This window comes from Eubalaena glacialis, chromosome 10 (assembly GCF_028564815.1).
Source record: "Eubalaena glacialis isolate mEubGla1 chromosome 10, mEubGla1.1.hap2.+ XY, whole genome shotgun sequence".
Taxonomy (NCBI): domain Eukaryota; kingdom Metazoa; phylum Chordata; class Mammalia; order Artiodactyla; family Balaenidae; genus Eubalaena; species Eubalaena glacialis.
In genome coordinates, this window is record NC_083725.1 from 44437151 (window position 1) to 44464858 (window position 27708).

Genomic DNA, 27708 nt, shown 5'->3' on the forward strand with positions numbered 1-27708 from the left:
GAAGCACAGAGAGTCCAAGACAGGATAAACCCAAAGAGAAACATGCTGAGACACATAGTAATCAAGATTACTATGAGGGAATCAGATTCCCTGACTTCAGACTATACTACAAAGCTACAGTAATCAAGACAATATGGTACTGGCACAAAAACAGAAATATTGATCAATGGAACAGGATAGAAAGCTCAGAGATAAACCCATGCACCTATGGTCACCTAATCTATGACAAAGGAGGCAAGAATATACAATGGAGAAAAGACAGTCTCTTCAGTAAGTGGTGCTGGGAAAACTGGACAGCTACATCTAAAAGAATGAAATTAGAACACTCCCTAACATCATGCATAAAAACAAACTCAAAATGGATTAAAGACCTAAATTTAAGACCAGACACTCTAAAACTCTTAGAGGAAAACATAGGAAGAACACTCTTTGACATAAATCACAGCAAGATCTGTTTTGACCCACCTCCTAGAGAAATGGAAATAAAAACAAAAATAAACAAATGGGACCTAATGAAACTTAAAAGTTTTTGCACAGCAAAGGAAACTATAAACAAGACAAAAAGACATCCTTCAGAATGGGAGAAAATATTTGCAAATGAAGCAATTGACAAAGAATTAATCTCCAAAATATATAAACAGCTCTTGCAGCTCAATATTAAAGAAACAAACAATCCAGTCCAAAAATGGGCAGAAGACCTAAATAGACATTTCTCCAAAGAAGATACATAGATGGCCAAGAGGCACAAGGAAAGCTGCTCAATATCACTAATTATTATAGTAATGCAAATCAATACTACAATGAGGTATCACCTCACACCAGTTAGAATGGGCATCATCAGAAAATCTACAAATAACAAATGCTGGAGAGGGTGTGGAGAAAAGGGGACCCTCTTGCACTGTTGGTGGGAATGTAAATTGATACAGACACTATGGAGAACAGTATGGAGGTTCCTTAAAAAACTGAAAGTAGAATTACCATATGACCCAGCAATCCCACTACTGGGCATATCCGAGAGAAAACCATAATTCAAAAAGACATATGCACCCCAGTGTTCACTGCAGCACTATTTACAATAGCCAGGTCATGGAAGCAACCTAAATGCCCATCAACAGATGAATGGATAAAGAAGTAGTGGTACATATATACAATGGAATATTACTCAGCCATAAAAAGGAATGAAATTGGGTCATTTGTAGAGATGTGGATGGATCTAGAGACTGTCATACAGAGTGAAGTATGTCAGAAAGAGAAAAACAAATATCGTTTATTAACGCATACATTGGAATCTAGAAAAATGGTACAGATGAACAGACTTGCAAGGCAGAAATAGAGACACAGATGTAGAGAACGAACGTATGGACACCAAGAGGGGAAACTGGAGATGGGGGTGGTGGTGGTGGGATGAATTGGGAAATTGGCATTGACATTTATACACTAATATGTATAAAATAGATAAGTTAAAAAAAAAAGTGTCCCAACAGAGTCCCTTTGCCCCTTCTGCCATGTCTGCAATGCAGAAGAGGGCCCTCCCCAGACATGCTGGTACCTTGATCCTGGACTTCCATCTCCCACAACTATGAAAAATAAATTTCTGTTTATTAGCAAAAATAAATAAATAAATAAAACCTATCATTTGGATCTGTGATAAGATAAAATAAAATGAAACAAAATGTGGTATGTACAAAAAAAAAATAAAGTTCACTTTAGTTTATATAATTTACCTCTTTCTTTCAAAGATGAAAGGGCTGAGTCAAAGAGGTCAAGTAACTGGTGCAAAGTCCTATTGAAAGTTGTTGGTGGAAATAGGGCAAAATAGGAGTTTTCTCACCTTAAGTTTACAGCTATTTTCTTGACATCACTCTATTGAGGAATTTCAATCACAAAATATAAGAGTACAGGCATATCACATGTACTATATCAATCATTAACTGTCTGCCATGGATATTTGGTTTATTTCAGCTGTAATTTTTAATATCTCAAGTCATATGCAGCTTAGCTTGTAATTTCTTTTTCTCCGGTATTATTTGATAGTGAAAGGAAAGGGAAATAGTCTTATAAGACACATAGTTAAAGATCAAAATATTAGGCTTATCTCTTCAATCAAGGTAGCTCTTTTATTTTTTGATTGCTCCAGTATTAAGTTAAATATGCTCAAGAGACACTATACTGTGTCTTCATCTCCTTCCCCACACTTGTTTCTTCTGGCTAAGTTGGCTGCCCTACTTTGGAATTACATGCCAGTAGAAGATGACCTCAAATTACTCTAATTCCTAATAAAGAGAAGCCTTCCAGCTGAGAGCACATTACTCTCCCATGTCTTCATGGTTGTTGATTTTCTTATTTATTCCAATTACTTACAAAGTGCTAGGGTGCTTTTCCCTAAGTGGAATGCGATTTAGAGCAGTGTTTCTCCAAGTGCATTGGCAGAACAAAGAGCCAATGACTTCAGAATAATCTGGAAAATTTACTAAAATTTCCGGCTATACATTTCAATTCCAAGCCTAGTGATACATAATCTTTGTATATACACAAAGATATTTCTCTTGATGATTTTATGTACATTAAAGAAATTCAAAGTTGGACCTACCTTGATTCTGATTTTTATCATGTTACTTGTCATGTGGGGATTGGAGTGTAACAGACTAAAATGGCTAAAAAAATGGCATACAGAGGGTCTACAATCATATTGTATTCATTGATGGCTTGCCCTAACAGTAATGCAAATTATATTTAACTTGTACTGGCACTCACACTAGAGCTGTTTTTTCCCCTGGTTGTCTAGACATCAGTTCTGACTGGTCAGTGTCCAGGAGATAGCACTTGTTAAATAAATATTTCAAATGACATTTCCATCTGACACTCACAGTAATGTCATGTCTAGGGTAAAGAATTCATGCTCAGTAAGTCTTAAAAATTTGACTTAGCTAATGAGCTAAAAAGGTTTGGCTGGTAATCTTCTTATGTTCAAATAATGAGTATTTACATTTTTGTCTTCATTGTCTTTGCCAATTGCACTCAACAACTGTTTCTTGTCTTCCAAGAATAGCGGCTATTTTTTCAGTGTTATTTTTGGGAAGTGCTTCTTCCATCTTCTCTAATCATGAAAGTTAAATGGGAGCCACTATCTTCCTATAAGTTCTGCTGTAGTTATTAACTTGTTATGGGCATCTGACCCAAGATTGTCCAGTTAGATTACCTCTTTGTCCTGGACACAATCTTTGATTCATGGATGGGCGGCTGAGGTTGGCATTTTTAAGCCAAGGACCAGGAGCCCAAGTCTCACTTTCTCCTTCATGGCAAAAAAGAGCCTGCATGTCTGAGAGCCACTGGAGCTTCCACAAGTGGAAGGAGGTAATCTGTCATTGAAGAAAATTAAGCCAATTTAGATAGGATTAAGCCAATGCAGATAGAGAGAGATGAAAAAAGAGTACTAGTAGCATGTCAGTTCTACTTGGGATTTAGCTTCTTGCTCTTCTCTCAGTTAAATAAAATGAATTCCCTGTTTTGTTTAAGTTATTTCAAGTTGGGTTTCTCAGTTACAGCCAAAAAGAGTCCTGGCTGATACTTCATTGAGCTCAGCATAACTAGTGGTGACCCTTTGTCAGGTTCTATCTCATAACTTATCTTGATTCTGAGTCTATCATACTCTAGATTAGGTAAAGGCAAGATGGAGTGGTGGAGGGACAGGGGCCAAGACAAATCAATATATTCAATATATCCTATTTTAAAACATTGTACCTTTTAATCATGAATGTAAATTCTAATAGAGGATACAAATATTCTATATCTATATCTATATATCTATATATCTATATATCTATATATCTCCTAGTAAAAGAGGATAAATGAAATTATAAAAGCACAAGATAAAGTACTATGGAAGTTGAGAGGAAGGAGAGATTATTGAGAAAAATGGGGAACTGCTTTAAGTGGATTGTGACAGTGGGATTGGAGTTGAAAATGTGACTGTGGAAATTTAGTGACTTTCAAGTGGAAGGGACTATTAGCAAAGACATGGAAGTGAGATTCTGTCTGGAATTTTATCAGAAATTTAATTTTATTGGATTGAGTACGAAGGAGTAAGAGAGTAAGAAGTGAGAAGGAGTAAGATTGAGAGAGAAATTTCAAACATAAGTAAGAGCTAGATGATAAATAATATCCAGGAATGTTGTATTTTATCATTTGTCTATTAGAATGACTCAGCAGAGTCTTGATAAATTTGCACGAGCACTTGTTTGGAAAAATAGTTGCAACAATTGATAGACATCTGATTTTATTTAGAGATAGCACCTGGAGTTATTATTATCCATACTTATTGTTATCAGTGATTACATATTGGTAAATTGAACACAATAAGTGTAATGAAGGTGTACGTAGGATAAGTATCAAAAAGAAGGCCTTATGAACTAAAATATAGCTTTCACATTATATGGTTTGCACATTTAAATGCATTGAAATGACTTAATGAAATGTCTTGGGGATTTCCCTTTATTTCATCAGAAATATATGTGATGAGAGAGGGGAGAAAGGAAATGACTAAATAGCTCACATTATGCCTACAGATATTGTGTCACAATACTGTACTCATCCTTTCAGGAAATATTAAATATCAACCTGTGATTGTAGATAAATGATGAAAATCCCAACTCCATCCCTGACTCTATTGAAACATGGAGGCAATGACAGAGCCTCTGTGGGTCCGTTTTCTCACGTATAATGAGAATCCTACCTGGTATTGTGGGTTTATAAATCTAGTAGTGGTATGTTAGGGAATATATGTTACACATTAACATCCCTTTTTACTTACTGTACTCAAATAAGTTAAAAATTATAATCTGTGGAAATTTTAATCACTTAAACACGCGTCCAGAAGCCTTCTTTTCAATTCCCTGATGAGCCCCTAAGTAACAATTTCACAAGCTTAGATAGATATACAACATATTGCTTTCTCACTTCAAAAATTTTATATTACCCTGAATCATAGTTTCTCGAGGTGAGTCATTGTTAGGTAAATAAAGAGATTGAAGGATCTCTTGGCAAAAGGAAATAAATGACTTATGCTGTCTTCAAATACATGCACAATTATGGCATTATTTATCTGGGGACATTAAGAAGAATCAGAGAGGTTTATTACTAGAAGATATTTTTCACCACAATTATGTATATTCTGAAAATCAGAGAACAGAATCAGTGAAAAAAATCAGGAATAGATTTTTTCCCCCTATCCAACCATCAAGAATATATCGATCAAGGTGTTGCCTCCTATTGTAATCGCTTTCCTCTGATTACCGAATTTTAAGACATATTTTCTTCTGCTGCTTATGCCACAGTGATTTAAGGAAATATACCCATCTCTCACCATCACCATCTGAGGGCTCATTCCCTGTGCATCAATAACTTGGAAAAAGAACTTATGAAAGTAAAGTCTAAAGAAACAACCATATATATATGAACAAACATATAAGCTCCCTAGCATTAAAATAATAGGATAGAAAGAGCAAACTTAAAAAATTTGATAACTAAAGGTTGAATATTCACTTTGAATTAGAAGTATGTTGAAAAGTTGTCCTTCTTTAAAAAAATTATTTTGGTTATTTTTATAAATTTGTATTCTCAAATAAAATTGCAGAAACTTCTCTGTAAATATATCTACATAACAAATATATATATAGCTTTATAATAAGTCCATTATTTAAAACTCATGGTTATTTTTTTTCTCAAGTTTTCTTTGACTTTGTGAAGCGTGTGTTACTTACTTACTGCCAAGTGAGTAAAATATGATAGATAGATCGGGGAGAAACAGATTTAAGAGCATACAGGGGAAATGTTTATAATGGGTGACTCTGTAATCTAAGCTAGAGAGGGAAGGCACCTGAGGCCACGAAGGTGTGGCAGACAGTGAAATAGTGGATTAATCAAAGGACTGGGGAGCCTGAGGGGTTGAAAAATTATTTGCGTGGAAAGTGATAGAATTATTTGGACAGAAAGGAGGCTGTGGGCAAAGAGCTGTTTACTTAAAATTGAAATTTTGATGAAGGCAGAATGATTGGTAATGGAAAAATTCTGGCTATTACCTTTGTAATGAGTGGCTAAGGTGGGAAGGAGTACAAGTTCGTGGGAAGCAAGGAGGTCAAGACACTGAGAGGTCAGGACGCTGAAAGGATCATTGATGTGAATACAGACGACACCAAGACAGAATATAAGATCTTCTGTAAATGAGGAAGACTGAACTAAAAAGATGAGAGATTATTGCATTAGAGTTGACTGCAACTCCTGAAAAGCATGCTGTGGATCCTTTCTCTTTATTTATTGTCAATATTTTGTAGTTTTCCACTCATAGACTTCAATGTTCTAGTCCTAAGTTATCTTTTCAAATCTACTCTCACTCTTCCCCTTCATGCATCCAATATTTTATATAACAGAAATGCTTTGTATTTTCAAAACATACTTCATCCTTAACTGATGTTGAACCTTCACACATGTTGTTGGTCCTTATCTAAATTTTAGTTTATCAATAAAGTCCACTTCAAATTCTATCTCATCAAAAGAAGAAGAAGAAGAAGAAGAAGCAGTGGAGGAGGGGATGGGAGAGAGGGAAGGGAGAGGGGGAGTGGAGAAAACTTTATTTTAGTGTAGAAAACTTCTGTAATTCCTCCAGCAAGAAATTTTGTCCCATACTTCTGGATTACCATAGCATTTTATTTCTTATGATACTAATTATGTTCTACCTTGTATTAAAGTTATTTGTGTACAGCTATTCCAATTATCTTATTGGTCAAAACCATCATCATTAAATCTGAATAAACTTTACTATCTAACCCAGTCCTACCCCTAATTCTCCTTTAGTCTGTCTTTCTTTCTGATGTCTTTGTAACTTGTCCTTTGAAATGCCAGGTAATTATAAGCAAACATATTTTGGTACAGCTGTTTTAACTCCTCACCCTATCTGTTTGTCAAAAAGAAACCTGCATTTTCCCCCTACTGCATTCATTTGACTTTCATTAGTCAATGGAAGAATAGAGCTGGGGCACACTGTCAACCTTTCCTTTCTCCAAAAAGCTATTGTGACCACCTAGAGGTGTGGGATAGGGAGGGTGGGAAGGAGGGAGATGCAAGAGGGAAGAGATATGGGAACATATGTTTATGTATAACTGATTCACTTTGTTATAAAGCAGAAACTAACACACCATTGTAAAGCAATTATGCTCCAATAAAGATGTTAAAAAAAAAAAAAAAGCTGTTCAAGACCCCGATCAACACTTGAATCTGTTAGTCTGTCTTTTCTACTACTACTAGAGTTATTGTCCTGAAAGTAAACAAGCAAATAAATAACAAAGACCAACAAACAACAAAAATAACAACAAAGACTTTTTAATGCCAGTTCCCTGCTTAAGGACTCTGTTTACACAATAATGTTTTTAAAATAGCACTGCATTCAAAGCCCTTCGCAGTCTGGACCTTCTCTCCCTGATGAGTGACTCCTCTCCTCACAAATCTCACACTGTAGTCACACCGTGCTCTTCTCCACTTCCCAAACTAACCATGCCATTTTACAACCACATGCTTCTGCCCCTCTATCTAATTCTTTTAACCTTTTCCTCTACTTAGTAAACTATCATTCAGCTTTCAAAATTATACTCAAGTTTCAACTCCCCATCTTTAGAAGAATTAATTTCACTCTACTCTTTGTTTTCACAGTACACAGTTCAAACCATTATTTTAGTGCATATCTCATTGTATTTTAAAGATGTTTACTTCTCTTTATCCCTCATTGCATTGTGGTTTCTAGCAATGAGGAAATGAAATTTATTCTTCTTTGTACCTGCAGTGCTTGAACATAAATTGCTTAAGTTCTATCTGGCTACATTTCACTCTTTGGGTCAGCCTGGATTTCATGGTCCATAAGTTTCTCCTATTGAATACTAAGTTTCATTTTCCTATGAAAATTTTGATCTACTATCTTGGATTGGTTCTAATAAACAGTTTCTTTACTTCTCATTTGAAGTATGAGAGTGTTTCAGGAGCAAAGGAAGGAATTTTGTAATATTCTTTCTAGTATCTCTTGTATCTTTCTAGTATCTCTTCCTGTTTTTTTCCACAGACATAATCATAATTTTAATTCAAAGTTTCACTACCTTGATCTTGATCACTGGTATTCTTGGCCCCTGATTCTGCAGTCTTTTCTATCTAATCTATTCTGTACAATGACTCCAGCTTGATCTTTGTAAAACACCATTATCATCATATTTTCCTTTCTTTAAAAAATCCCCCATTACCTTATTGGTAAAATTCAAACTCCTTTACATTTTGGCATGTAAAGCCCTAAAAATCTGCTCCAAAGCTAACTTTTCAATCTTAGTTACCTCTTGACCATTATAAATCCACTGCTTCTGTTAAACTGTTTCTGAAATGGGACATTAATTCATCTGTTATATTGAAGTTATCAACCCATATGTCCACTCAAAGACTCTCCATTAACAAGGCTGGATTGAATTTCTTTTCCTCAAGAATATCTTCTATTCCCACAGTAGACCACAATGATGTATCCATCCTATAAATTCTTAAAGCATTCAAGATTATATAAATATACTATTTACACTTCCCATCTCTACTTAGTCATGTTTTATTTAAAGTTTTGTGTTTGCATGTGTTATTTCTCTATAATGAGATAGATAATTTACTGGTGGTTAGAGCCATGCCCTACACTTAGTTTTGGGTCATACAGGTTTGGATCATGGGAGGTTCATGAACATGAATAGTCCTAGTCTACCACAAGTCAAGTGATAGGGGCTAGTTTTTGAGCATGAACTATATATGCAGGCATAGAATGACAACTAATCTTCAAATTCTTTCTAGAATTTATCATTTATCAGGACTGGAAAAATATCATAAAGCTTCCAGAATTTCCTCCAAATCCTCATAGGTAGTTTCAGATTTCAATGTCATTTGGGAAGAAAAATTTAATTTATCAGTTTTTCATTCTATATAGATGTATACATGTGTATGTGACAAAAAAGATATAATATTTTTAAATGAACTAACCCATTAATATATTGTAGCACTGTTTATTCATTGTTCACTAAAGAGATTTATCTTAGGTCTTTAACACTGATGAAAAGAGATCCTGTCTTAATGATGAACTGTTAATGGTGATGAATAAATCACAATGTATTTGAGTTTTCATTCCTTTCTTTTCACAAAATAACCTATTTGACTAGACAACATACAACAGTAGAAAAATATTAATACATTTCCTTATTATCCTTTTTTGTTGAACATATTAGCCAGTATTAAGCCAAAATAGAGGACAAATATATTTTGACCACAAAGTAACTATAATTATTGAATATAACTGTTCACATTTAAAAGCAACAGAAACTGGTATTCAATAGACTGTAAAAGATACACTTTTCCTCCCTTTGAAAAAGAAGGGAGTGAATCAGAAGGGGATTCATAACACAAATGGGACCCTCTTTTGCAAATTGTCCTAGTTCTGTTTGGGTGTGAGTGAATGCTTTTAGAAGAGAACCAGAAGTAGGACTGTACCTATAGCTAGGTGTTCACTGCAAACACTCTGGCTACACAAATGTTGCATTTCTAACACTGAAAAGTATTTGGAAATCTGCTTTTTTTTAAAATTACATATCACCTTATCCCAGCTCGACAACTCTGCTTGTTCCACAGGCTTAAATAGGTTTAGTAAGTCAAGGTTTGGGGAAGTAAGCAATTTAATGATAGATGCAATTATGATTTGTAAGGTCTTGTTTTTTTTTTTACTTCTAGTTGTATTATTTTTTCATATTGCCAATAATTGAATTTGTGAAAGATTTTTTGTCGCATTTTTAGAAGATTTCCAAAGTTGTAGAGATAAATTAAAACCTAAAACTGCAATGAGAGGCTTAGTATGGCATTCAGGTCATGCACTAATCACTGTTGAAAGTATAATGATAATATAGCAATGAAAATAATACCTAATCCATATATGGGATTTATTACATACGAGGTACCTTTCTAAGTCCTTTAGATGTAGAAACTCTGATCCTTACAACCCCTTGAACTGGTCTAATAATTACCTTCTTTTTACTTCTGAGAAGACTGAATTAGAAAGGTTGAAAACTTGTCCAAAGTCATGGCTATTAAACGCTACATCCAGGATTTGAATTCATGACATCTGGCTGCAGAGTCTATGCTGTTCTCCATAATGCTAAGTAATTAATGAATTGTATTCCATGTGTTTTACCATAAATCAGCACTTTGGAGGCAAAGATATTTTTCCATAGAAAATTGTAAGTAATGGTTTGGTTGCTATCTAACTCACAAAATATTACCTAGTTCATAAAATGTGATCTAAATAAATTTAGATCATGATTGACATAACACAAAAAGATAAATTACTTCTCCTCCCTACACATGCTTTTTCATAGTTTCAGAGCCAGCCTCAGACAAGAAATTGAAAGATGTACTGTTTTTATATTCTACTTCTTTTTATTTACCTTTCTTCTCTTGTTCCTTTGGGTATGCTTTTCCCTCTGTCCATAATGCCAGCCCAGAATTGAGGCAATTGACAAACTCCTATTCTCTTTCAACACTGCACTCGAATGTCAACTCCACACTGAAAATGCTCTGGATGGCCCTGTGGAGTTAGTGCCTGTCCTCTTGGTGACTTTGACATATGATGCCTCTTGATTTTACTTTTTGCACATTGTGATATCAGAACCATCGCATTGTCTATCTTCCCTATTAGACCAAGAGTTCTTTGAGGATCAGAGGGTGTGTTATTCTTGAATCCTCAGCACCAAAAATACTGTGAACTGTGCCAGAGACTTTAGGTGCATGATTATTTTAATCTTTACAACAATCTCAAGGCTGTTGTATGAATAAAGAAACTAAGGTTTAGAAAGGGTAGGTGGCATAGTTTAAAATGAGGCAGAATTGGGATTACAAAATAATTAAATCTGCCAGAATAGCTCTCTGTCTGACCCCATTTTTTTAAGTGATGCCAAATTCCTTCCTATTATCCTTCACATCCTATCCAACTCTTTTCCCAAATAATCCTTATTCCTTTCTTCCTGGGAAATTATCACAGGTAGATGTTCAAAAGCAAAATGATGCGATTTAACTGATATATACTAAAGTAAAAAATACTGATCTCTGATTTTCTCTGTGGCATCTTATTTTTTAAAGCATGATGCTTATTCACTTAAATGACTGTTTAATTAGTGGAATTTATCTTGCGTGGTATACGTTTTATGCCACAGGGGAGGAAGACATTGTAGACAGTGGGTCTGCTGCGTTTGGCCAGATCTGTCTGAGAACCCATTTCTGAGGTTGGAGCCTCAAAATTGTTCCCACTGCTTTTTTTTTTTTTTTTAACTTGTTTTCTGCTTTCACTCACTTCTGAATTTCAAATTCTCTAAAAACTTCTTGAGGACATGTCTTTTGCTTAAACAAAGGCAAAAATCAGAAGGGCCTGTGGTAGTGACCAACTTATAGTAGGGCAACTATTTATACATATGAATCATTTTCAAGTTGGTCATCTGTAAGGTTTGTACTACATGTATTTGATCATCAAGTTGTCAGGATGACAGCAAAATATTTCTCTATGTTGGCTTTAATTTATTTATTAAACCAGTGAGTATCACAAATATTCTTTAGGATCCTGGATTTGGTGCAGTCTTCATTTTCTTTTCCTTTATAGCTAAATTTTTAACATTCTGACATTTAAAAAAAAAACCCTACCTTTAATGAAAAACGTGTGCTATAATATTAAGTAGAACCAACTAATTATTAAGAAAATTAGGCTATGTATTCTCTGGACAGATATTTTGATAGATAATTAACATACAATATAGCAGGCAACCTTACATTCTCTATAGATGAATTCTGTCATTCCCAAAGATGAGCATAACCCCAATTTTACTTAAACGGGTAACTCCTTTCCTGCTATCTAATTTCATAAATTTGATGGATTCTCTCTTTCTTGATGAAATTGGAAAGAAGCAAAGATTGCTTCTATGATAGGTGGGCTGTTCATACAGAGGATCATCTCTAACCATACCCTTTAAATTTTATTTTAGGTAATATTGATAAAGTAATCCAAGACCCCAATTTGGCATTGATATCATAAGGGAGGCATAATGATACAGTGGAAAAAACACTATGACCTTGAGAGAGTCCCTTAACCAGTTGGTAACTGAGCAATAAAGTATAATATTTAGCAGGTTACTCTTTAGAGTCATAGACACATAGGTTAAGAGGACTTGCTACCTGTCTGTATGACAGATCGTTTAACTGTAAAAGAAAGATAAACTCAAATGCTGCATCGTTGTGAAGATTAAATGAGAGGATGTGTGAAATGCTTTCATCACAGCGCCTGTTGCATAGAAAGAATGTTTATCATTTTCAAGCCTTCCACTTATGCAACTGCTATCTCCCTGCCACAGCACTGCGATACAAGGGTTATAAAATAGTAAGATGAATCATTGAGTTTTAAAATATTTTAAATAATGGCAAGATTATATTTGTGTAAGTAAATTGCCTTCCAGTATGTCTACTCTGAAGAACGTAACACTCATTTGAATATATGAGTTTCAGTACATTTGTTAAAAAAAAAAAAGTCTTGTTATTTTATGGTAAATTTGCAAAATATCTCATTGGAGTGAACTGTGGAAGAAACACTTCTAAATATTACAAATGACTTTCCAGAAGCAGTAGTTTTAGAGCCCATAATATCCTGGATGTGATTTTTAGCAATGGATGGTAAAAGTGATCACAAAATAAGAATATAATTCAATAAAGAAAGATATAAATAAGGATATAAATTCCATAACCTTGAAGGATAAGGGGAACCTTAAAATATCCACCATAGAGTTACTCAGTTTTAGACAAATTAACTGAGACAAAATGTGAGAATTAGTTCAGGAGAAAAAAAATGGAAGGAAATCATTTAAAATGATTCATAGAGAGACTTAAGGTTATTTTTAAATACCTTATTTGATGCTCAGAGAAAAACCAGGTAGATCATATTAAGAATAGCAGTGCAAGGTAAGATAAGGAGAAATGGTAACTGTAGGAAAATAGGCATCTTATTAATAATAGGAAGATTGTCTAAATAAGGTGAAAAGATCTATGTCACCTATGACAGCTCAATTATGAGGACACTCCTACAAAAACAGCATATTAATCTAAATTTCAATAATTACCTTAAAGGTGATCTAAAACTATGAATGAAATACATTTCAAATTATTCCAGAAACATCGACCAACTGCAAAAATACCGTGACTGACAATCACTATAAAGTCACAGTTTCTTATGGAGATAAAAGAAAATACCAGATGTTCCCTCACCTGCCTGGACATAAAATTTCCTAGTGACGCAGTCAAAAATAAATATCTCCAATCTCCACTGCAGGGCTACTAAATCAGAGTATCTAAGGGAAAGACCCAGGAGCCTGAATTTTTACCAAGATTCTTCCTAACATAATTCTGTATAGTGTTTCATCCACCTTTTGTCTGGAAATCCTGTCTGGTACAAAGAAAAGCTTAAAATATATGAAGAGGTATATAACATTAAAAAATGTATACTTAGCAAGTAATGATTAGTGTAGCAGTTCTCAATTGTTCTTAATATATGAAATACCTGGGATATGTCATGAAAATGCAGATTCCTAGGATTTATAGGCTGAGGACAACTTGCATGTAGATCTTAAATTACATCTTTCATCTAATCCTGTCTCTGAAGGAATAGCAGGAATAGAACGACCCCACTAATGGAGTCCAGGTGGTACATTTGAAGACCCAGGTTCTCCTGAGACCTCCCAAGGATGCAGCCTTCATTCTTAAAGACACTGCACAGTCCGCACTTTACAACATTTAGTATAACATTAAAAATGCTGGTTTTTAAGACCACTCCAGAAATTCTGATTGGATAGATCTTGAGCATGGCTCAATATTTCCATTTTTTACAAGAACCCTAGATTATTCTCATTCAAGTGTTTGAGAATCACAGTATTAAATGCTGGCCTATTAGATGTAATTTTATAGATTTCCAAAAGCTTTTGATAATTTTATTAATAAATATTATTTAAAATTAAACAGACAGTGAATAGAAATAATATGAAGGAATATGTTTTGTCATGGCTGGTGAAATAACTTAGGTATGGGAAGCAACATGTTGGCAAAATGGAATAGTCCTCTGGGGTTGAGTTGGAACTGGGATTTGCTGATTATTTTCTAAATTAATATGGGAATAATAAAATCTCCAAAGTTTTAGATGGCACTGAGCTCTACTGGGTATTGAAATATCAAGCTGGCAAATATCATTTGCATGATGATATCATAAAGTTGTGGGTGGGTATTATGAAAGTGGCAGATGGATTTCAATATGGACAAACATAAGAAAATTCTTTTAGAATAAAATCCAAACCATACTTATTATAAGGTAGATTTTATTCCTGTTTATTGTAACTAAAAAGTTGTGTGATTTTAGGCAAGTCATTCAAACATATGCAGTCAGAGCTAGGAATTAAAAGAGTATCTCAAAAAAGAGAACAAAAAGAAAAGGAATTGAGTCAGAAAATTCTGGAAGAGTTTTTGATTGGAGATATGATTGAAGACAAGTGATGGAATATAAAACTTCTCCCATTGCTACTACCCCTCACCCCAACCTCTATTAAAACCTCAGTTCTAGAATTGAGTTTGAATTTACACAGTGAACAACAGCAGCAACCACAAACAATATAGTAATCGAAACAGTCTAGGAAAGTAGTTCCTTACTGCAACTACCCACACACTAGTGAAATGCAATGGCCCTTGTGTCATAAACGCCGTGTGAATAGCTAATTTTTACTAAAACTTACTATGTATCAGGCATTGTTCTAATCGCTTTGCATTTATTAATGCATTTAATCCTCACAATAACCCTATGAGAAAAGTATCCAGGCTATCCCCTGTTCAGATGAATAAACTGAAGCACAGCCAGGTTAAGTCTCTTGTCCAGGGATAAAGTAGGTGGTAAATCAAACCCAACTTTGTGACTGATTTACTTTAAACAAAATTAATAAAAATACATTCTAGTTTAAATCTCTGTAATGATGCCACTCTCATGAACTTGCTTTCTGATAGCTTCCTTGATTGATGGTAAAGGAGATGGTGTTCCATATAGTTCACTGGCATTGCACCTAAAGCCTCTTTTGTGCTCTATAGCCTAGAATGTAGAAAAGCTCTTGAAAGTGAATTTTGGATAGGAACACTATTCACCTTCTGTGAATTGTAGGAAAAGTCATTTGAAAGCCACTGATCTAGGCAAGAGGCAAAGAGTGTTGTAATTAGAAGTATAAAGAAGGGGATAGATGAGAATGAAATTGCAGATGTAGAATTCACAGGGCTTGCCAAACCTATGGAATATGTATGTAGTCACGAGATTAGGAGGATTCTAATTGATCCAGAAATATTTGTATTAGATGTTTAGAAGAAAAGTGATCTCACTAAAACAGATATCTGCTGAAGAAGTTAGTTTGTGGGAAATTCTAAATTGGAAACAGAAATAGAAGCGCCCACTAAAGACAAATATTTAGAAATATAGATGGGGCACAGGAGTAGAATCCTGGAGGAACACCTACATTTGGAAGGATAAGCTTTCTTAAGTCCTTTAGGAAAAAATGCCAAGTGTAAACAAACCAGACAAATGGGTGAATGGACACATCCAGACCAATAGCTAAATGGAATGATTGAAATAGGGGGTAGTTTTTTTTTTTTTCCTTTAACATCTTTACTGGGGTATAACTGCTTTACAATGTTGTGTTAGTTTCTGCTGTATAACGAAGTGAATCAGCTATACGTGTACGTATATCCCCATATCCCCTTCCTCTTGCGTCTCCCTCCCACCCTCCTTATCCCACCCCTCTAGGTGGTCTCAAAGCACCAAGCTGATCTCCCTGTCTATACGGCTGCTTCCCACTAGCTATCTATTTTACATTTGGTAGTGTATATATGTCAATGTTACTCCCTCACTTTGTCGCAGCTTACCCTTCCCCCTCCCCATGTCCTCAAGTCCATTTTCTACGTCTGCATCTTTATTCCTGTCCTGTCCCTAGGTTCATCAGAACCATTTTTTTTTTTTTTTTTTAGATTCCATATATAGTTGTGTTAGCATACGGTATTTGTTTTTCTCTTTCTGACTTATTTCACTCTGTATGACCAACTCTAGGTCCATCCACCTCACTACAAACAACTCAGTTTTGTTTCTTTTTATGGCTGAGTAATATCAATTGTATAAATGTGCAACATCTTCTTTATCCATTCATCTGTTGATGGACATTTAGGTTGCTTCCATGTCCTGGCTATTGTAAATAGTGCTGCAATGAACGTTGGAGTACATGTGTCTTTTTGAATTATGGTTTTCTCAGGATATATGCCCAGTAGTGGGATTGCTGGGTCATATGGTAGTTTTATTTTTAGTTCTTTAAGGAATCTCCATACTTTTCTCCATAGTGGTTGTATCAATTTACATTCCCACCAACAGTACAAGAGGGTTCCCTTTTCTCCACACCCTCTCCAACATTTATTGTTTGTAGATTTTTTGATGATGGCTATTCTGACTGGTGTGAGGTGATACCTCATTGTAGTTTTGATTTGCATTTCTCTAATGAGTAGTGATGTTGAGCATCTTTTCATGTGTTTGTTGGCAATCTGTATATCTTCTTTGGAGAAATGTCTATTTAGGTCTTCTGCCCATTTTTGGATTGGGTTGTTTGTTTTTTTTGATATTGAGCTGCATAAGCTGCTTGTATATTTTGGAGATTAATCCTTTGTCAGTTGCTTCATTTGCAAATATTTTCTCCCATTCTGAGGGTTGTCTTTTGGTCTTGTTTATGGTTTCCTTTGCTGTGCAAAAGCTTTTAAGTTTCATTAGGTCCCATTTGTTTATTTTTGTTTTTATTTCCATTTCTCTAGGAGGTGGGTCAAAAAGGATCTTGCTGTGATTTATGTCATAGAGTGTTCTGCCTATGTTTTCCTCTAAGAGTTTTATAGTGTCTGGCTTTACATATAGATCTTTAATCCATTTTGAGTTTTTTTTGTGTATGGTATCAGGAAGTGTTCTAATTTCATTCTTTTAGATGTAGTTGTCCAGTTTTCCCAGCACCACTCTTGCTTCCTTTATCAAAGATAAGTTGACAATATGTGCGTGGGTTTACCTCTGGGCTTTCTACCCTGTTCCATTTATCTATATTTCTGTTTTTGTGCCAGTACCATACTGTCTTGATTACTGTAGCTTTGTAGTATAGTAGATTGAGGAGAGACAGTGAAAGGTACAGAGGAACCTATTCAGGGGAGTCTTCAACCAGGTAAATCAAAAAAAGAAAATATTTTCAGGTTTAAACAGATTTTCATAAGAGGTCAAGAATGATGAAGAGTGAGAAAAAGCTGGTGCATTTGATGAACAGATACTTGATGAATTTTGAGAAAACACCTTGAGTGGTGTGGTGAGGCTAAATGCCAGATTGCAGACCATGAGATGAAGAGAGGAAGTATAGCAATGGAGACAGTGTGTGTAGACTAGTCTGACAATAGTAAAGGAAGTCAGATTAAAATTACTCAACATACATTTTCCACTCTTAAAAAATAATTCAAAGTTCATGGTTCTTTTCTTATGTTAAGAATGATATATTTACCATTACAATGTCAGTTAGCAAAACTTCACATCCTTTGGGATTTTATTTCCTGAATGACAATAACAAGTTTTCACGTGGGAAACCAGAAAAAGCCTAAATTAGATTCATATTTAAGAAATTTATCTTATTATTTGTAAGCACTTATTAACTAATTCTTCAAAGTTTCTAAGACATATTAAGGGAGTTAATAAAATGATGCACATTGTTTTTCTTGATAAAAATTCTTATTTCCATAGATAGAAGTTCAAATTGTTTTTATAAGTCTGCTTGAGGAGAAATTGAATTGTGTGAAATGACTGATTGTCAAGGACATCTGAGCAAATTATTCATTTTATTCAGAAATCTTCCAATGATTTTTTGAAGTTTTTATTTAATTTGTAGCATATCAAGATGATAAGATTTTCAGAGAGACACATAGCAAAATAAATAAAAGATTAATAAAAGCCAAGTAAGTTTCTTATATTCCTGCAGAACTTGACATAAAACCTTAATGCTATTCAGCTTCTTTCACATAGATAAATATACTCTAGTAGGAGTTTTCTTTCACAAGCTTTCCCAGTTCCTTTGGAACTATCCATAAATTGAAAATTCTGAACAAAGATTAAAAGAAGAAAAAGTCTCCTGGGTTTAGGGTAGAACATTTAATACCCACTACACAATTTAGAGGAGAAAAGGGAAATCTAAGAATACTCAAGGCCATTCCAATTGCCATATTTCCTGTGATAAACTGATCAGGAAATAAGAATGACTTTGCTGCATCTCACTGTTTGCTTGGCAAAACCAATTCAGGTACCAGAAATAGAGAGAGTAGCACAAGATCCATTCTGTCTGTACTTTATCTGGAGCAAAGCAAACAGAGAGGATTGGAGTGGAACAGGGATACAGTTTAATTGATGTTTATTACATCAAATGTTGTTATTTCTGATTCAGTGACTGTGATCTTAGGTGCTGAATTACCAGCAGAATGCTGTTTAACAGCCAGTTCTCTGGGGTTGGAGGACAGTGAGAACTCTGATATGTAGCCTTTGCTACTTTTCATGTTGTAGATACTCCCATCATGGTTGATCTCAAGCTACCAAGACATGAAGAGATGCACAACCAACTCCTGCAAGCAGGAACAAGCCAGTTCCAATACACTGCTAGAATAGCCATGAATATTCCAAAAGATAAGTAAGAAAAACGAATTGCTTCAGATTTATCTTTGATGTTTGTATTAGTTTTCTGTGTCCTTGTATTAAGATCCTTAATCGCATCTGCAAAAATCCCTTTACTGTATAAGGTAACATTCAAAGTGTCCAGGAATTAGAATATGGACAACTTGGGGTCATTATTCAACCCACCACAATCTTCAAGGGTATACCATTTTTTATATTTTTCCATTGCTCTTATGACCTGTCTTATTCAGTAGTGAATTAATGGGGTTGATTCATAAATTATGTAAGTATGTGATTCTGTGCATAATTCCCTCGACACAATTCTTGGTTTAAAAATAAACCTGTTGCCTACATATACATTCTTAGCTGATGACTTTGTCTGTAGTTCATTTTAAAAAAATGCCGTCAGACTTCCCACCAACAAATATTAGGTTATCTGCATCTATAGTCTTTTTACTTTTCTCCCCACTGTAACAACTGATGAATTCTCTAACAAAGGCCAATCTTTCTGCATGCATTCTGAATCTATTCCCATTCATTATCCAAGTTACTTCCTCAATTCTTTTTCTCCCTCCTGCACTATCCAACTCCAGGGATGGCAAAAGGACCCAAGGACTGTTTTTATTTTTCTTTCTTTTCTTTTTTTATTTTTCTTTCTTTTCTTTTTTTATTATCCTCTCTGTATCACTTTGGAGCCACTATAGCCCTAGAGAAGGGTCTGAAAAAATGCTGCCTTAGAAAGGAGTGAGATCTTACAGGAGAAGATTCCATCTGGACCAGAAGAGGAGTGAGGAGCCTGGTGCTGTACACAGTGGATTGTGGGAACATGCTTTGCTCTATCTTCTTGAAGAAGTGAACCTATTATCAGAATGTAATGTTCTTTTCTATCCCTAGAGATGCATTTAATATCTTGTATGATATTCATAGACCAATTTAAACTTCTTTTTGTTTTTGTTCATATTTGTTTCTATATGTTTTCCATCCTTTCACTTTAATACTTGCAAAGTTTTTAGAACAATGCCTCACATGTACCAATTCATTATAAATGTTGATTGAATAAAAATAAAATAAAATTTAAAAAGTCTTCAGAATTGGGCTGAGAATTCTAATGAGAGCAGAAATGAAAGTATGAACTTGCCAGGCATCAGACCGAGATAGTGAGACCTTGAAGGGAGACCAAGACAGTAGTGTTGAGGGAGAGGCAGAGGTATGTCGAGGGAGAGATATAGCAGTTGTAGGAATAAAAACTTGGCAAAAGAGAGAAGTTGTTAAAGGGGGGTGTTTAATAAATTTTGCTGTTTTGCAGAATGCTGGCTCCACATTCATTACCCTCCAAACCATCAGTAAAATTCTGTATTACCTGTAATAGTTTTGTAGCTAGACTTGTTTGTTTTGTTTACAACACAATGACCTGTGAGATTGGCTCCATGGGGCACTGGACAGGCAGACAGATCCTAGGATGCTTGGTTACACTCAGTTTTTAGGGTAATATCTTCCCTTGTATTATATTGTAAGCTACCTAAGGACAATTATTGCATTTGTTTTTCCTTCCATTATATCCTCACTACTTAATGAATTATCTGACACATAGCAGGCATGCAATATACATTTGTAAATGTGTAAAGATAGTTTTTCACAGTGCCAGCAGAGGAAAATCTGATCACATCCCTCATGTACTTCCAATCTTCTAAAGCTCCCCGCTCTGTATTTTGGACAACTTTTGTGTGTTTGAATGATCTTGACCAGAACTTTTACTTCTGCAACAATCGCTGCAACCAGGTCTTTGTAGGTGTAACTAGTTTCACTCAGCTGCAACTTGAGGTCATCCTGTAAATGCACGGGAGTTAACTGCCTGTGGAGTCACCCTCAGGGATGGAAGCCCATTGATATATCTGCCAAGGAGATTATTCTGAGTGCATTTCATAAGGCTCTGGTCCTGTGCGACCAAGCTCCAGCTGCCTGTAGAAGTGGTCATCTCCATAATGCAACCTCCCTTTTCACAAGTTCATTCCTCAAACCCACCCCATTCCACACTCCTGCTCTCTGTGATAAATTTCAAATAAACTACCTACAAGCGAATTTTGTTTCAAGCTTTGCTTTAAGAGGATCCAAGCCAAGACATTTTCCAATAGTTTATAAAGTAAAATTTTATTTGTCCTTGAAGGGAAATAATTTTCCTATGTATATAGCCTCTGTTATTTTTAGAAAGGCCTACTTTTTTTCAAAGAAGTGTAAAAACACAATATTCTGAAATGATTTTTATAGCTAACTCTATGGTCACAGCAGATTAAATGTAATTTTTATATTCAAACCCCTGCAGAGGTGTTTGTCAAGTTTGCAGAAATATCCATTATAATGCCTGTCTCTGCAATGAGAGGTTTGTAAAACCCAGCAGGAATTGTAGCTGACTGTAATGCAAATAATGGAATCATCCACAATCATATTCTATTTTTATTTTCAGACTGTTTAATATAAGCCACTACTTGGAAAGCATTCAAGAATATGTCCTTCCTATGAACATGGTCTTCAATTTTTTTTTGAAGAGAGATCAAATAGTAATATAAAAGTTTTTTGAATTAAGAACAATTCTAATCAATGCCCTTCTAGAATAATTTAAATTTTCCTGCTTTTTGCATATTATCTTGATATAAATTCTATAACCATGCAGTAAGCTCAGTAATTTTTAATAGAAACTGTTAATTTAGCATTGCATATAAACGTTAAGTCTGAGAGGCTTGGACATTGTTGTGTGCTTCCCAATTCTGTAGAATTGGTTCCCTTCTGAGGTGAGGGTGCGGGTGGCAGGGAGAGGTGGGTCGACAGTCAGCTCTGCTTTGATGTGAGGGCAAGGAACTGGCTGTCAGGCTGCGGACACTCATGTGCCAGAATGAGAAGGTTTTGCATTCTGTGCCACTATTCACATTAAGAACTTTAGCTTTCCAGGGAAAGTTCACTCATGTTGTTAAGAGACAAGCCCTTTGGTCTTTTTGCATGTAAGGAGAGGGAAGAGAATGGATTCCAATATTTCACTGAAACAGACGTTCAACGTATATACCTTCAGTCCCCCTTTGGCCCCATTTCTTATTCCCACCCTTAGCTAACTTTGATTTCAGAGCTTTTTCAGACTTCCACTGGGCACATGGTTTTTAGCCCTTTATTTAGATCCCTTAAACTTTATTCTAGGTTTTAGTTACTCTGCCTGTTTAATCCTTAAACTCACATCCTTCCTTATTCTTCCAGAAATATATCAAAGTGTCTCATTTGTTAATGAAATGCTTCCTCTATTCATTGATGATATGAATTTCTTCTCACAGGGTCTCAGAAGGGAGAAAGGAGACAAATACAGGCACCCAGTCCACCATCTTGAGCTGCATGCCCGCTTCTCCTTGTTGAAATACTCATTTTCCTTGGCTTCCTTGATACTACACTATTGTTTTTCCTATTATCTCTCTGACTTCTCCTTCTCATTATCCTTTGTAGGGTTTTCATTTTTAACCTTTCCAAAGCAATTTGGACTACTCAAGGCTTGGTCCTAAGCTCACTTCTCTTTCATATGCATTTTGTGGGCTTTCTTAACCACAATAACGGTTTCATTTATCATTTGCATTGTGATGACTCATGTTCATATTTCAACACTGTTATTGAAACTATGAATTGTATTTGTAGAGCAAAATTTTAAGAGAAATTACATCCAAACTGTATCACAATATTATTTTCTTGTTATATTCAAAGTTTCACTTACGAAAAGCACGTCTAGTAGAGCACATATATCTACAAATAGCTTAAAAATCTGTAACAATATGATGTTGAATGATAATTATATAGTAATAACTTGTTAACATCTATTTTTTTAAGCTTTTACAGTTAGTCTATGGGAAAGTTTAGAACACTTGGTTGCATTTGCAGGAGAGAATGTCAGAGTAAAAGTGGAAGACAAAAGGACATAAAAGTAGTGTAAGAAAGGTAAAGGAAAAAGTAGGAATAAAACTATCACTTTATAGAATAGAAAGTCAAGAATTATTTTCAAGTGTTAAAAGGATAGTAGAGATTTAAGCACATTGTCAAGGTTAAAAAGGAAACAACAGAAAAATATTATTTAAATATAAAAGAGGGGAGGATAGAAGAAGCAGATGTACATCATATGAGTTATTGTCTAAACTTGATTAAACAAGAAGCACAGATATTTCCTAGCATTATATGAGAACCTCATGAAGAAAAATAGGAGAAATTAAAAAGTTAGCTTTAGGGAGTGGGATTGGATGGAAGGGAGGTGTGTGGGTTTGCTTTTTCTTTCCCCTTCTTATCAGCACTTATAAACCACTACATTCCTTTGATAAGGGTGTATTACTATGATAAAAAGTAAAAATTAGTAGACAATCACCAAGAAAACAATAATCTCAGATAATTTACAGAAAGAAGAAATATGAATTTTCTAACTTCTCTCACAAAATCTTAAATAAGACTGTCATTGAATGATGTAATTGAAATTTAGCAGGTGTTTTCCACCTGTTTCTTTTTAACTTAAATGTTAACTTTAAAATAAGTTTTATTTTACTTGTGTGCATTGCTTTATTGAGCCTTTCATATAGTACTGCACAAATAATGATTTTTTGAAAATATAGATGTTTGTAAAATAAAAATAAGTCAGCAGTTTCAACTGCTTCAGTAAAGTCAATTAACATGACCAAAAATATTTATTAGTTTAGTGACACAGTATTGGTTACATAAGGAACAAAGACTAACAGTGTGATGTTCTGAAAAGGCCAGTGGGAATGAAAATCAGCAGTCAAGGATGGAGGGATTGGTTTTAATAGTAGGAGGGACAGTAGAGTATCTCTACTGAAATTAAATAAGGGAAGAACAGTATGGATGAAGATGTATCAATAGTTAGATTTGAAATTCCATTAGTAGGAAAGTAAATTTGTTACTTAAATCGTTTTTGTAAAGCAGTGGGGAAGGAGGGAGGCTGTCTAGTTTGAGAAAAACAAAGAAGATTCCAAAAACTTTTGGGACAGTTACAAATTAACCAGCCACAGAAACTTACTAGGACTGAGTGGCAATATTGAAGTTGTTGATCATGAATCCCTGGCAGCTGTAACTCTCTAGCAGCTTTCAGATTCCAAGGCAGTCACAAATTAAGGGTATAGTGAGTTCATTAGGAGTGGGGTTTTGCCCAGGAAGAGCAATAGAATCAGAAGGGCAAAGGAGTTAAAATAGCAGCAAACAAATTACTCTAATTATTCTTGAAATGTTTGACTATAGAAGGTATAAGGCAAAGTTAAGTGATACATCTGGGCCATGAAATCAAAGAAGTGCAAGAGACTGTTGAACATGGGTCCTGAGCTTTTAAATCACTGGTGAAGGTGGTGTCAATTTTGGGATTCTTACTTTACATGTGCTCCTCTCCCTTGTGAAGGTCAATGTAACGTTTAGGTTTGGTGCATGAAAAGAAGGCAGAATAGCCTACTCAACCTCAGGCACTATCTGAATGTACGGTATTATTACATAAATGGATGGTGTAAATGGAGCTAGTTATTGGCTAGTCAGCAAAATGTTACAATTTTCAAACAAAGATGCTTCAAATTCTTGCGGAATTAATGAGAAAATACTCAGAAACTTTATGAAAATGGCTTATACAAAATCACCTCAATTCTAAGCTATTAACTAGGTAAGTTTTCTAAATGCATATCTATTTTCCTTTATTCTTTTCACCCTATAGACATTCTTATATAATCTTGAAGTTGGCATAATATACACACAATCATAGCTTTAACTGTATTGTTGGAATACACAATGATAACACTTAAATCTCTTTCTCTAGCCCAGTCCTCTCTTGTGCGTATTAGGAATATGTATCAGTAGCCTACTGCATATTTCCACATAGATTTCCCATGGATATCTTATCTCAACATAGCCAAAACTGAATTTGTCACATTCACCAATTTCTCAATCTATTCTTTCGTCTGTCTTATCTCTTTTCATGAAAAGAATCATCACCCATTCGTTGAACTATGTGAAAGCTTTCTCCTACTCCAGAGCCTCACGTTTAATCATCACATTCTGATAATTCTACCTTCTTAATATCCCAGGCATGTTTTCTACCCTTCAGTGCTATTACCACTGCTTTCATTCTGTCCTTCCTCACCTCCTCACCTCTTGGCTGGTTAGTTTCAGTAGCCTCTAAATTGGTTTCCCATTTTTCATCCTTGTTTCCCATCTATTCCTCCATGCCATCACCTAGCAGTGTGACTTTTGGAGGTCCCTTCATCTCTTTCAAATTGGCTTCCTCATCTCTGAAATAGATATTGCATTTGTACTCTCTACTTGATAGGATTATAGGATTATTACTAATGTTTTATATATATATGTGTATATATATATATATTTATATATATATATTATATATATATATATATATATATATAAACTCTGGCTATACATTACTGCAGCAGATATTCTAAAACTAAGCATATAAAAGACTAGTGTTGAAATAGATTGTTTTTTAAGCTTCACAATCCATCAGGATTCTCGAGCTCACTTCTCAATAATACCTTCATAGCTTTTTTATTGCATGACAGAGCAAGCCATATATCATATACAACTGTAATATAGCACTTGACTTCTTTAATGCAATGCTTAACTGTAAATGTCTATAACTACAAATTGGGTGTTTAAATTTGAAGATACTTTGGATAGATGGCAATACCTATACTTACAGAATCATCATTTCTGCCTGAATTGCACTTAAAAGTTAAAGTTCCAACTGTTCCTATTATTGGAAAAGTAATAATAACAATTATAACTATACCATGAACTATTAAAAGCTGAACATTCAATTTGAAGGTAGCTAAAATTAAAAAGTGATGAAAAATGAACCTGTAAAATACTTGCAATTCATACACATATGCTATATAGAGGCCCTAAAGAGCAAAAAAAAGAACTGTGGAATCTTTATTACAGTTCATCTTTTTGTAATCCCTCGCCCTTTTTGGCATTAGGGTAGTGTTAAGGTTAATATTTCTTAGCTATAGACCATCACTTTCCTATGTCAAAAATTTTATTCTAAGATATGCATGATCTTAGACTAAAAGTGTAGAGTTTCTAAATATGCCAAATGCCTTTTTATTTTATTTGTGCTAGGTTTAAGTGCTTAGAATAACACTAATACATCTTTTTTTTAGGTCTTTTGGTATTGAAGTACAGTTGATTTACAATATTGTATTAGTTTCAGATGTACAGCATAGTGATTCAGTATTTTTGCAGATTATACTCAATTTTTCACATTAGAGGTGGCTGACCATTTCAATCCAGTCCATGGAACTTACCATCATTACGGAGAGTGAGTGGTGTTGGAGGACTAAGTACTCGAGCGTTTGTCACTGTGTTTTTCACCAGACAAATATAGCTGCCAACATCTGATGTTTGGACTTTAGAAATATAAAGGTTGCCTGTCTCCTGGGAAATGAACCGCCGGCTGTCTTCCGCCACAAAGGAAGGGAACTCGTTAAATACCCAGCTATAGACGATCTCTGAAAATACACAAAATTCAATTGTTGAAAGACAGATTATTTTACTAACAAACTCAAACAACAAAGCTTTTACTAAGTATTAGATAGGTTGCAAGATCATCCATATTTGATCCAGATGTCTATATCATTTTGTATTTTATGTTCAAAGAACTGTTGCTCTTAATGACTACATGAAGATCTGAAATATTTCTTAAGGATGCTCAGCCTTTATCTATTCATCCATGCACTCATTCATTCAGTTCTAATGTATGTTGAATGTGTTTTAGATGCCTGGCACTATGATAGCACTGAAATTAAAAAGATGAGAGAGACAGTTTCACATTCTCAAAGATCGGTCTAATGGCAAAGATTTACCCAAACCTATGAAACAATGTGGAATAAAGAAATGGAGATGTATACTCGACTGTAAAGAAGACAATGGAGAAGGGCACTTAAACCATCATGTTGATCAGCAAAAACTTCTTAAGTTAAGAGATGCCTGAGCTACATTCATTTATTCATTTGTTCAACAAATACTAGTTGTGGGTCTTGATGGGCCAGGAATGCTCTCAGTGGAAAAAAAAAGTCTGTGTTCTCATAGAGCTTCCATTATAGTGGAAACTACAAGAATACACAAACAAGTATTTGTCAAGTGGTAATAAGTGCTGTGAAGAAAACTAAAGCATGTAAGAGAGCTAGAGAGTGGCAGGGGTGAGAAAGATGCGTGAATTTATATGTTAAAAACTCTCTCTGACTACTGGTTAGAGACGAGACAGCGTGAGGACAAAGCAGGGACCAGGGGAAGGGGAAGTGGAAGAATAATGTCCCCTAGTCTAAATGGCTATTTTCAAAATAGCCATGAAATATATAAATGATTTACACTAGAATGGTAGTTATTGGCAGTGACAATAGTGGTGAAGTGATGAGAAGTGACTGGTTCTAGTAAAAATGTGATAGTGGAGTTGACCAGAATTGCTGATGGATTGATTATGAAATGTGAAAAGGAAAAAAAATGAGTCAAGGAGTAAGGTTTTGGGCCACCACAGTTTTGTGTTATTAGAGTGAAAAATCCAAGAAAGGGAGTAGTAAGAGAAGAGGTTAGAGAAAGTGGAAATTAATCCAAATTACTAAACACAAATTAACATGGTCTGTATGTTGTATTAAGGAGCTTGTGCTCTATCCTGGATGTTTTCTAGCAAAGGGTTGACATAAAGATGTACATTAGTAGGGTATTCTGGTGATTCTGCAAATGTTGGATTTAAGTAAGCACAAGTTGCAAGAGGGGAAAATAGGACGATATTGCATACTGACGGTAAGAGCTGGAGAAATCTGAATCAGAACCTAATCATAGCAATGAGAAGAAGGATATTG

At 34.8% G+C, this 27708-nt stretch overlaps 1 protein-coding gene across 3 annotated transcripts in view; it reads right to left on the reverse strand.

The window, feature by feature from the left end:
• The window catches only part of CNTN5 (contactin 5), a 1391352-nt gene that overhangs the window by 367438 nt on the left and 996206 nt on the right, over positions 1 to 27708 (reverse strand). For all 3 annotated transcript variants that reach the window (XM_061204029.1, XM_061204028.1, XM_061204030.1), the window contains exon 7: positions 26155 to 26358. In XM_061204029.1, coding sequence (XP_061060012.1) covers positions 26155 to 26358 — 204 coding nt within the window. The remainder of the gene's footprint in view (positions 1 to 26154; positions 26359 to 27708) is intronic.